This window comes from Sander lucioperca, chromosome 6 (assembly GCF_008315115.2).
Source record: "Sander lucioperca isolate FBNREF2018 chromosome 6, SLUC_FBN_1.2, whole genome shotgun sequence".
In the NCBI taxonomy this organism is placed as follows: domain Eukaryota; kingdom Metazoa; phylum Chordata; class Actinopteri; order Perciformes; family Percidae; genus Sander; species Sander lucioperca.
The window spans coordinates 10134155-10145934 of record NC_050178.1 but is presented as its reverse complement, the minus strand read 5'-3'; the positions used below and the strand labels follow the sequence as shown (position 1 = coordinate 10145934).

Genomic DNA, 11780 nt, shown 5'->3' with positions numbered 1-11780 from the left:
CAGGTTATTTTCAACATCTTACACACATACAATACTAAAGATATTACAACTACAACAATAATGTTTTAACCAGAACAATCTAGAATTATCCAGGTGACTTAAATGCTTATACAATATGAGTTTAAAGCAGCCATATTATGCTCATTTTCAGGTTCATAATTGTATTTTAAGGTTGTACCAGAATAGGTTTACATGGTTTAATTTTCAAAAAACACCATCTTTTTGTTGTACTGCAGTGCTCTCTCTCACTGCTGCAGATCCTCTTTTCAGCTGGTCTCTGTTTTAGCTACAGAGTGAGACCTCTTTTCTTTTTCTTCTTCTGTACTATCTTTGATTGCACTCGCACATGCCCAGTAGCTCAGATGTAGATCATGTCAGCTAGCTAGCTCCATAGACAGTAAAAGAAAGGCTGTTTCTACAACTTTGGTCAGTTACAAGGCAGGATTAGCTGGGAGACTTCTAAATGAGGGCGCACATGTAAGTAGTTCTTTTGTAGATTATGGTGAACTTGTGTGTGTTGTAGCAGTGCTTTGCTATTGAGGACGAGGTAGCATGCTAGCGTTAGCATTAGCATTAGCATGCTAACGCTACGAGCTAATGGTTGCGGTTAGCCTGCTTGTTTCGGCTTGTGACGTCACAAGCCGTGCTGATTTTGAACAGCTCATCCAGAGACTGAAGGCAGGACACATTCAGAAACCGTATCTCACTCTAAACAGCATGGGTGGATTTTTTTCAAAGTTTGTATGTGTGTGGAAGCACCAGAGACACAACATAACACCCCAAATCCCAGAAAAAAGTGATTTTTTATAATATGGGCACTTTAAGATGAAGACTATTGTTAAATATCAAGTTTCCACCTGACCTGCCTCATTCATGGACTGTCAATCACCACTGAAACCACGCCCCTTTCCAAGTTTATATAACTCCGCCCTTCAGGCCTATGACACTTTTTTTCCCCCTCCAAACAAAGCAGGCAGAACAAAGGAGTGAAATCCAGTTTAAAGTTAAGAGAAAACCCAAGTACAGATTGTAGATGCAGTGCAGACTGTGGATGCATTACTGATACAAAATCATCCATACATCCATATATCCATCCATCCACCATCCATTATTCTCCTGCAACCAGTGTAAACCTTTTCCCTGCATTGACAACAATAAAACCTTGGAACGGCACTGGATCCTGTGTTTAAATGTGCACACCACATCAGATGTTCAGTGAACCAACACCTTCAGCATTTCACAACTATGTGATATTTATACACAGCACACACTTTTTCACTTGGGTTTTCATAGACAAACACTGAAATAGTATACTATTTAGAGAATAACGCATAATAGTGACCATAAAATCATTTTTTGGGTGTAGTGTTTTTATACAACCTTATGTGAATTTTCAGAACCACCTGATAAAAACGTCAATGTTGCAGAACATAAACTGATGTTAAATATAAGCAGGGGGACTGAATCCGAATGCTGCGTTTCTGACTTTCAGCGTGAGTCTCTGTACGAAAATAACAGCTAAATGTCTAACATTAATAATGTCATGCAGCATGCCACTACTATACCACAATGTTGCTGTTGAATTAAAATGCTCCTGATTTTCAAGAAATTTCAGATTTTTAATTTATCAAAAGGTTTCTGTAGAAGAATTTCTTCAGAAGAGATTGCAGGGTCGATGGTGTGATGAATCAGGGTTCTTTGCTTCTTGAGTCATGGAGAGAAGATCTGGACAGATGTTATGTCCTGACTTTCAGAGTGTCTTGCCTTTAAGGCCAGCAAGTACAACAAAGAAACAATTGCTGATCTCATTTAAAGCTGATTCAATCAGGCATTAAGGACATTGAGCCCTTCCTGAGACCATAGGTCATGTTAATGTACCTTTCTACAAGACAAAAGCCTTTTGATGTTAAACGATTAGCCATCCCTTAGGACAATGGCCCTCTGATGTTACCTCTCAGTTAACAGACAGCAGATCCTCATCTGACAAAGACACACAGAATCAGGGGCTCTACCAGATTCAGTACATTGAGTACTAAAATGTAAAATCTATAATGTTCATTCCCCACTTTTCATAAGCCCCAGGGTCATAGAGAGTTTCTCTATCGTATCGAGACTATATCTCCACTGTTACATAATCCATATGTACCGGTCAGAGAACCAAGGTTATAACGTAACCGAGCGGTCTCGCCCCATAATGGAGCAACACTTCAACTAAAACTCACCAAAATCACCAACATGTAAAGGTTTTCATGTATGCATCGTTGTTCACATAAAACAAAACAATTTAGAAACCATCATGATGGGGCTGCATATAGTTGTGTGCAGACATTTTTCCATGGTAAAGCTTTTAGCTATTTATTTCATTTGTGTCCATGATATGCTGCATTGCATTCTGAGAGTTTCTTCATAGGAAAAGCCTGTTTATTTAGCCTCTGATAGTTAACATCATCCATATCAAGGAACATAAATAACAGTGTTAAAAGGCACAGGGCAATGTTAACAAACAAAACAAAAAATAAACAGTACATTATACAATACAGTTTCATTATTTTCTTTCATATTGCCTAAATACTTTTACATGGCAGATTATGCACATATAAGTATAATAACAGCAACATCAGATCATTGCATGGCCAATGTAGATATGGAATATGGGTGTTTTGAAAGGCAAAAGATAATTTATTTAAGTCAACCTCTGCACTGCATCAAAATGAAACAAAATGGCTGAGGACTTTAAAAGACATTTTTGAAGTCATTATGAGTTACACGCTCTTTGAAGGACGAGGCAGCACCAGCTTCAGCCCAATGTCAACTACACAGGAAGGCATGTAAGAGAGGGGGATCCAGAGAAGCTTGGCATCCCAGCCGGGGCTGTATCTGGTGCGTGGGTGGGCAGCAGTCAGAGCGTGCTCCATGCAGCTGGTCACTTTGGTGAGGTCGGTGTCGCAGATACCATTCATGATCAAACGCTGGACCTTGATGTCTTAAAATGAGAAGCAATGAAAAGATACAGCATTTCATGCATAAAACGTAATATTTTAAGTTTAAATTAGGTGATTTTTTATTACTTCACCTCCAAATATATGTATTGTCTATGGAGTGGGATTCGTGATATTTTAAATTCCTAGATTTCCTTAATGTTAAAAAGTTGTTAACAAAGTATGTGACAGTATCTTTTTGATTAGATTGGAAATGTTATGTTGCCTTCAGGTACAGCATAGCATAGAGTTTTTACATTTTTTTATATAGAAATACAGAACAGTATGAATGCTTTCCACATTTTGGCATTCATTGCTAAATAGGGGACACATTTAGAAAGATTAGCATACACTCACATTACATTGTGACTAAGCTCATACTATACTTTAAAAACCTCATAACTTTCAGTATAGGAATGAGATTTTAAAGGCATACTATGTAACTTTTCCCTCTTCGGTCCCCCTACAGGTTGTCTCATTGGAACTACAGCTGCGCGAGCTGTAGGGACCGAAGAGGGAAAAGTTACATAGTATTCCTTTAAAAGGTGTCTTTTGATTGTGAATCCCAAACCCAAATCAGATACAGACTTTTGTTTTTTTGTAACATTTTAAATAAACCAGTGAAGCGATGCTTAGTTACTCAGAGTTTGCATTATGAGTCCAAATAAAGATTAGCAGTCTACTTACATTTATCAAGGTACTTGTCTCCGTAGCTGGCTTGTACTTCAGGGCTGAGCTGGTTCCACAGGCGATGCAGCTCCTTCTCGAGGGGTTCCAGGCTTGTCACTGCGGTCTTGAAAAAGCCTGGCTCAATGATGCACACATTGATTCCAAAGTAGTTGATATCTCTCCTGAAAACAGAAATGTCACATAGAACAGCATTGTACATGACACTTCATAGTATTACATAAACAACAGAGCTTGAAAGAAGTTTGTGACATTGGCTGCAACCTTTAGCATGCACCTTTTATATCATAAATGGGTTTAGTAAGAAACAAAAAAACAATAGATGTAGTACATATAAATGCAGTAAGAGTGTCTGGTCTAATGAGCCAATATTTGCTTGCTTGGCAGATGTCTTAGGCAGTTTGTTTTGTTGTTTAATATAAAACCCTGTCTGCAAACCAGATCTCCGTCATGGGACAATGACGCTATGAAGATTATGACTTGAATTAAATTTGTTCTTATATTTAGAACAAGTCTTTCTAAATAAGGGGAAAAATAGGATTATTGAGGATTTGGGGGAGTTTCTGCTTCTCTCAGTTAATAACAATAAAGGTTAACTTGCTCCACAAACTACTTTCTTGGTGCTTAAGAAAGCACACAGGTTGTTACAGTACACTCTTATATGTGTAATGTAATGTTGCTGAGTTTGTGTAAGTCTTACCTGAGGCAGTCAGAGAAAGACTCCACTGCAAACTTGGAGATGCAGTATCCACCACCGTTTGCAGCTACCCTGCCCAGCACTGATGCCACATTCACAATACGGCCGCGAGCCTTTTTGATGAGGGGCAGGAAGGTCATCGTCATGGCAATCACTCCATTCATGTTGACTTTCAGTGTCCTATGGAAATCCTCCACTCTCATCCACTCTGAAGGACCCATGGGTAATGAGCATCCAGCATTGTTCACAATACCCCAGAGTCCTACAAAAAAAATAAAAGACAAAAGGTGGAATAATATTTTATGTCACAGATCTGCTTTGTGAAACGTAATTAACTCTGTCATCTTATATTTAAATAATGCAGCATCGTCTCTTACCCTTATCGTCAACCTCAGTCTTGGTCCACTCCATGGCTTTCTGGATGCTGTCCTGATTGGTCACATCCAGCAGGATAGTCTTTAAATAAGGCCCCGCCGCTCTTTTCAGGTCATCAGCTCCCTTTTCCGTTAGACAGCCAGCCAGCACGCGGAAACCCCTACGGTCGAGCTTCTTACATAGCAGGTTTCCAAAACCCGAGTCGCAACCGGTCACAAAGACATATTTGTTAGAGATGTCCTCAATCTGCAGGCTGTCTCTGTACAGCCACACGATAATCCACAACACGACAAAGGTAGCACTGATGTATGACCAAGCATTTTCCCTGAAAGAGAACAGAGAGGAGAAGATTGGACAAGAGTAAGGCAGGGATTTGACTTTGAGAAAAATATTCTAGATGTGTAAGCTTGGAGGCTATAAGGTTAAGCTACAGCTGCCAAATGACTGCCCAAATCACAGTGTAGCATTGGTAATTCTTACCCTAAAAGGTCGTAGACAAACTGCATATCCATGCTGCTTCCAGGATTAGAAGTGGGGTTTTTGGTCACCTGGAGGATTTAGCGGTTAAGCAAATTCAATTTCACAACACTAGTTAATACATACCGCGAAATATACCAGAATACCTCAGATATTCATATAAGTCAATGTAATTTGATCAGGTGAAACTACTCAAACTTAAAACCTTAATTACTGTTTGCTATAAAAAAAAAAATGAGATCATTAATTTAATTTAATTACAGATGTTAATAAGTAGAAAATGACCCAGAGCACGCAAGGAAGAAGTACTTTGTAATTTGTTGGGAAGAAAGATAATTATATATATATTATCTTACCTTTTTCCTCTTTGTAACAAGTGATGGATCTCCACAAGTTATCCGTCCTCTTTCCCCTTCTTCTCCTTCTAGGTTATTCTTCTGTTTTAACTCAGAGAGGCTGGTCACAGAGAGGCTTTATCCATTTTGGTTTATCCCTTAAGACAATTCCGCAATTGGTAATCCTCAAACTGTAACCACTTGGTTTGTGATGTGTGTGTGTGTGTGTGTGTTTGTGTGTGAAAAAGAAAAAAACACTTTACAAAATGTGAAATTGGACATCAAAGTTGAGATCTTGTTTTAGCTTTTCAACCTAGAACTAACCTGGTGGTTCCCAGGGTATCAGAATCAGAATCATGGGGGGGTGGGGGGTGCTAGTGTGTGTGTTCAGTAGTGGTGATGGCTTGTGGAAGCTGTTCCTGAGTCTATTTATCCTGGTCCTGATTGACCTGTAGCGCCTGCCAGAGGGCAGCAGGTCAAACAGGGGGTAGGCAGGATGGGAGCAGTCTTTGATGATTGTCTTAGCTCTGTTGAGGCAGCAGGATGAATTGATGTCCTTAAGGGAGGGAAGGGGAGGGTGCAGCCGATGATCCTCTGTGCGGTGTTGACCACTCTCTGGAGCTTCTTCCGTTCTGCCTCAGTGCAGTGGGAGAACCACACCGTGATGCAGTACGTCAGGGTGCTCTCGACAGTGGAGAGGTAGAAGGTCACTAGCAGCTCCTTGCTGACGTTGTTCTTCCTGAGCACTCTCAGGAAGTGCAGGCATTGCTGTGCCTTTTTAATGACAGCTGTGGTGTTTGCCGTCCAGGAGAGGTCGGCAGAGATCATGGTGCCCAGGAAGGTGAAGGTGTGGATCCTCTCTACGCAGTCTCCGTTGATGTAGAGGGAGCGCAGATCTGCCCTGTGTTCAGAGCCAGGTTGTTAGCCAAGCACCACTTGGACAATTCCAGGACCTCGTCTCTGTAGGCTGACTTGTCTCCCTCAGAGATCAGCTCCACCACCTTGGTGTCGTCACCAAACTTCAGTATGGTGTTGCTGGTGTGGACGGGTCTGCAGTCGGCGGTGTAGAAGGTGTAGAGCAGTGGGCTCAGCACACACCCTTGTGGGGAGCCCGTGCTCAATGATCAGATGGAGGAGAGGTTGGGTCCAAGTTTTACTGTCTGGGGTCTGTTAGTGAGAAAGTCCTTGATCCAGGAGCAGGTGAGTGGGTAGAGTCCCAGATCAGACAGTTTGCTGACCAGGATGTCGGGGATGATTGTGTTGAAGGCTGAGCTGTAGTCAATGAAGAGCATCCTGACATAGCTCTCTCTGTGCTCCAGGTGGCTCAGCGCAGTGTGTAGGGTGATGGCTATGGCGTCCTCAGTCGGTCTATTTGCTCTGTAAGCAAATTGGTGGGGGTCGAAGGAGGGAGGAAGGCAGTCTTTGATGTGACCCAAGACCAGCCGTTCCAGGCACGTAATGATGTGAGTTGTGTACAGTGAGCCTACTTTCTGTTTTAAGAGTGTTAAAACAAATTTATAATAATTCCACATGTTTAAGCCTTGTGCACCTCAAAAAACATGTTTAACCTCATTGGCTCATTCAGTTCACTGACCTATTACATCAGTGTTAAAGCTTTAACAATATATGCAGTATACTCTGTAACTGCACTCTGCAATGCATGTCTTGAGACTAATCAGCTCATACTGCGAGATGTTGACCTTAAACAAGAAGTGGCCATTGTACCGTACATTGAATTGTGGCTTATATATTGATACAGATATCAACTGGCACAATAAACACATCGCGAAAGGCTGCGACATATCGCGAAAGACACTCCGAAATTTTGTTTTAGTTGAAAGTCAATATCAGTTGAAAACTGCACTTTTGTCTTTCATATTCAATCCAATGTTCAATTTGTTCAATAAAAAAAAGGATGGAAATGATTTCCTTTCATTTGTTTTAAATTCAACAAGCAATTTGTTGTATTTTAGCAGAATATTGACAGCAGCAGAAATGTAGAACTGAGTACACTTTTAATATCTGGTTATCGCAAGTAATATCGTTATTGCGATATTTAACAACGTTATCGCATATTCTCCTCATACTGTGCAGCCCTACTTGTGATACACCCACACCACACAATTACTGCTAATCTGCTATTAGGTATATGATCTTCGGGACCTCATATCATTTACAGAATCCAACTTTGCAAATTGCAATAAATAAGTAAGTGCACTTATTGATTTGACAGCTGTAGGATTATAAAACAAAGTTGATATTTCACAGAAAAGCCTTGTTTTTTTTGTGTATTTCTTGCCGACACAGGGTATCCTACCTTTAGAGCCTGATTGAAACCCTCCACCATACTGATCCACTGAGCAGTTTGTTTGGAGAACTGGCTCGCCTGCACTTGGAGAGTCTTCACCTCATGGTCGAGCTTACGCTGGTTAACGTACGCCTGGGCAACTCTAGTAAAACAGAAACAACAATGAGAACTGCTACAGTATCATTAATACATGCAAATATAGCATTATTTATTCATATATCCATGTGAGAGTAGGTTTGTTTGTGATAGTCCAAAGTCTTCTATTATCTATTTATATTGGAAATAAAAAACTGTAACATAACTACATGGGTACCGTATTGTAATTTTCAAACTAGACTACAAATCAAGTCACTAGGATTTTGGTCATGTTTTTGTCATGTTTTTCGTAAAGGAACAGCACAACAAAGGTCTTTTCATTCCACTCTTGTTCTTTAAGCTGATTGTCTTGGTTTCATCACAGCTTTCACAATATTTACTGTTTCTGTATTTTTACTTGAATACCTTTAGGTTTTGAACTGTTAGCTAAGGATAATAAGCCATTACAAAAAAATGGACAGCCCAGGTAACATTAGAGCTAACAGGATTAGTTGATTAGTCTCTTTGTCAACTGAAAAAAATTTATCACAAACTATTTTAATAATCAATTAAAAATGGAATTATTCTTTCAAGCATAATACCTTGCGGAGGCAGAATTTAAACCCCAGACGATACTTTTCATGTTGCTTTATTTTACAGGCTGTGCATGCATTACAAAGGTCACACCTATTATAATTATTGTGTTTGCTTGAAATAAATTGTCTGACAACAACAGCCATAACCACCTTGAGGGTTTATCATGATAGGAAACACTGCTGTAAACTGTGCTGGTCTTTGACATTTATTTTCTGAGTTTACATGGGTGGCATCTATCTCTGCTTCTCAGTGTTTTTAAAGTGTAATTTGGCTCTCAGGTCTGAAATGGACTCAATTGAGGATGACTGTGCATTAATCTGGATGATCCTAATAATGGCTAGCATGGCTAAGAGACCTTCAAAATGTTAACACCTAGTGGGAACAGAGATAAGAATGCTATGAGGTCAATTACACTTGCTTCATGATGAAGACTATGTCATATTTATACACAGCACACACTTTTTCACTTGGATTTCCATAGACAAACACTGAAATAGTATACTATTTAGAGAATAATGCATAATAGTGACCATAAAATCATTTCTTGTGTGTAGTGGTTTTACACAACCTTATGTGAATTTTCAGAACCACCTTATAAAAAGTCAATGCCGCAGAACATAAACTGATGTTAATTATAAGCAGGGGGACCGAATCCGAATGCTAGTGAAGCTTTGTTTGTTCTAGTGTTTCTGACTTTCAGCGTGAGTCTCTGTACGAAAATAACAGCTAAATGTCTAACATTAATAATGTCATGCGGCATGCCACTACTATACCACAATGTTGCTGTTGATTTAAAATGCTCCTGATTTTCAACCAATTTCAGATTTAGAATTTATCAAAAGGTTTCTGTAGAAGAATTTCTTCAGAAGAGATTGCAGGGTCGATGGTGTGATGAATCAGGGTTCTTTGCTTCATGAGTCATGGAGAGAAGATCTGGACAGATGTTATGTCCTGACTTTCAGAGTGTCTTGCCTTAAAGGCCAGCAAGTACAACAAAGAAACAATTGCTGATCTCATTTAAAGCTGATTCAATCTGGCATTAAGGACATTGAGCCCTTCCTGAGACCATAGGTCATGTTAATGTACCTTTCTACAAGACAAAAGCCTTTTGTGTTATGGGGGCAGCTGTTTTTCCCCATCCTGTGTGTGTTATCTCTCCTTTTCCCTTGTGTGTCTGTGTCTGGTGTTGCTGACTGTGCGAGTGGAGTGGGTGGAGCTAAACGTTTGAATCCGCACACATGCCCAATAGCAACCGGAAGAGGAAGAATGTGTGTCTGAGTCCATAATATTGCGTGCTTTTCTGCCTAGAGATAAGTTGCCGTTCTCTGTTCGTGTAAATTATAAACTAATTTATGGAGAAACAAACAAGTTGATAAGGCATAACAGGATTTGAATATCAACATATAATGCATGGCTTAATCTTTGCGTAGTAACTGCCTCCAGGCCTGGGTCTCGACCTCCAGGCCTACCACCCTCCCTCATAACCCCAGCTAAGTGCCTCCAGACCTGGGTCTCGACCTCCAGGGCCCATAGCCTCATCTCCAAGCCCCAGTAATGGCGCTTTTCCATTACATGGTACCAGCTCGACTCGCCTCGACTCTACTCGCCTTTTTTGGTTTTCCATTACGAAAAAAAGTACCTGGTACCTGCTAACAGGTACTTTTTTTAGTACCTCCTCAGTCGAGGTTCCAAGCGAGCTGAGGCGAGCCGAAAAGGTGACGTGAAAGCGACAGACGGGGGTGTCCTGAACAAACCCGCTATTTTTAAACAGTTTAGCCAGCTGTTTTTTTTTGTTGCCTCCAGCTTAATTTGAAACAAAATGTGTCTTCTGGCAACACACACCTTCGACGTTCGACGTGTGTCGCGTTAGGTCACAGTAGTTTACTGCAGCGCCGCTTGTTTACAGTTCTGCGGAGGCTCCGGCAGAGCTTTCGCCGTAGCCTAACTACACACACACGGCCAGCTCCACGCACACACCAGCGCACAAGTATGAACATCAGGCCACTTTTTACATATGCTACACAGGCTACAGCGAAAGCTCTGTGTGGAGCCTCCACAGAACTGTAAAACAAACTCAAGTGGCCTGATGTTTATACTTGTGCGCTGGTGTGTGCATCGATACGGCATAACGACCAGCCACGCTGAGGCGGTACTAAAATCTGCAATGGAAAACGGACGCACAGTGTGTCGAGTAGAGTCGAGGCGAGTCGAGCAGGTACCATGTAATGGAAAAACGCCATAAGTGTCTCTAAGCCTGGGTTATCTGTTTCTGAAGTATCAGGTATTGTTCAAAGCATTATTATTGTATATACTATATATTATTTTATAATCGTTATTCTACATTCTACAACGCGGTTTTACGCCACTCTGTCCGTAGGTGCTGCATTCCGCTCGGAGTCAAACGTTTAGCTCCGCCTACATTCTCTCCTCGACTGAGGAGGTACTAAAAAAGTACCTGTTAGGTACCAGGTACTTTTTTTCGTAATGGAAAACCAAAAAAGGCGAGTAGAGTCGAGGCGAGTCGAGCTGGTACCATGTAATGGAAAAGCGCCACATGTAGCCCAACCCCGATCTGCAGTCAGGTGCAATTGGACTCTGCGGGGAAGCAGGTCAAGGGGCGTGGCCGTTCGATCCTTCCTACCTGCACAGCTGTTGCCTGTTCCACTAATCACCCCTGCAATACTTATACCCGGGCGGAGCTCTCCATCGGAGCCAGATCGTTGCAACTACCAATGTGGTAACTTGGCTCCGAGTTTAAACTTTGTTCGTGCCTAGTTTTGTCTTAGACCTGTAGTCCTCGTGCTCATGTTAACTCCTTGTTTCTTTGTTCAAGACCTATTCCTCAAGACCTGCTGCTGTTGTCTGCTATTCCGCCAGCTCAACGCCGCTCAGACTTTGCAACCTCCCTGCTCGGATTCCAAAGAGAGAGTTTGGACGCACCACTGCCTGCCCGCCTCAGCATCGATCCAGTCCTCAAGCCCTGTTCCTTCCATTTTAAGTACTGACTTTCATTTAAACGTTTGAAATCGTTACTCTGTGTCAGTGTGAGGTTTCCCTGTGTTCTGGTTCAGAACCACGGTCATAACATTTTGATGTTAAACCCTTAGCCATCCCTTAGGACAGGGGCGCAACTACCCAGTGTCAGAGGGGTATGCAGCAACAATTTTGGCGCCCCCCCAAAAAACAAAAACAGAACAACAAATAAGTGTGCCGGACATCATGATGTATGGGGGTTGGGGTATGGGGTTTAA

The 11780-nt window shown here is 41.3% G+C and overlaps 1 protein-coding gene and 1 long non-coding RNA gene across 2 annotated transcripts; both read right to left on the bottom strand.

Moving 5' to 3' along the window:
* Positions 1 to 2238: 2238 nt before the first annotated feature.
* Positions 2239 to 5757, bottom strand: rdh5 (retinol dehydrogenase 5 (11-cis/9-cis)). Its single transcript, XM_031301824.2, has 6 exons — positions 5571 to 5757; positions 5218 to 5285; positions 4740 to 5062; positions 4366 to 4624; positions 3666 to 3829; positions 2239 to 2983 (listed from the first exon to the last, which is right to left on the bottom strand). Exons 2-6 carry the CDS (start codon positions 5247 to 5249, stop codon positions 2763 to 2765), a joined length of 999 nt encoding a protein of 332 aa, XP_031157684.1. The 5' UTR covers positions 5250 to 5285; positions 5571 to 5757; the 3' UTR covers positions 2239 to 2762.
* A 3589-nt stretch (positions 5758 to 9346) lies between these two features.
* Positions 9347 to 11656, bottom strand: LOC118495353. Its single transcript, XR_004897732.1, has 2 exons — positions 11616 to 11656; positions 9347 to 9634 (listed from the first exon to the last, which is right to left on the bottom strand). It is a non-coding gene; the product is annotated as an uncharacterized LOC118495353 (long non-coding RNA).
* Between the last annotated feature and the right edge of the window lie 124 nt (positions 11657 to 11780).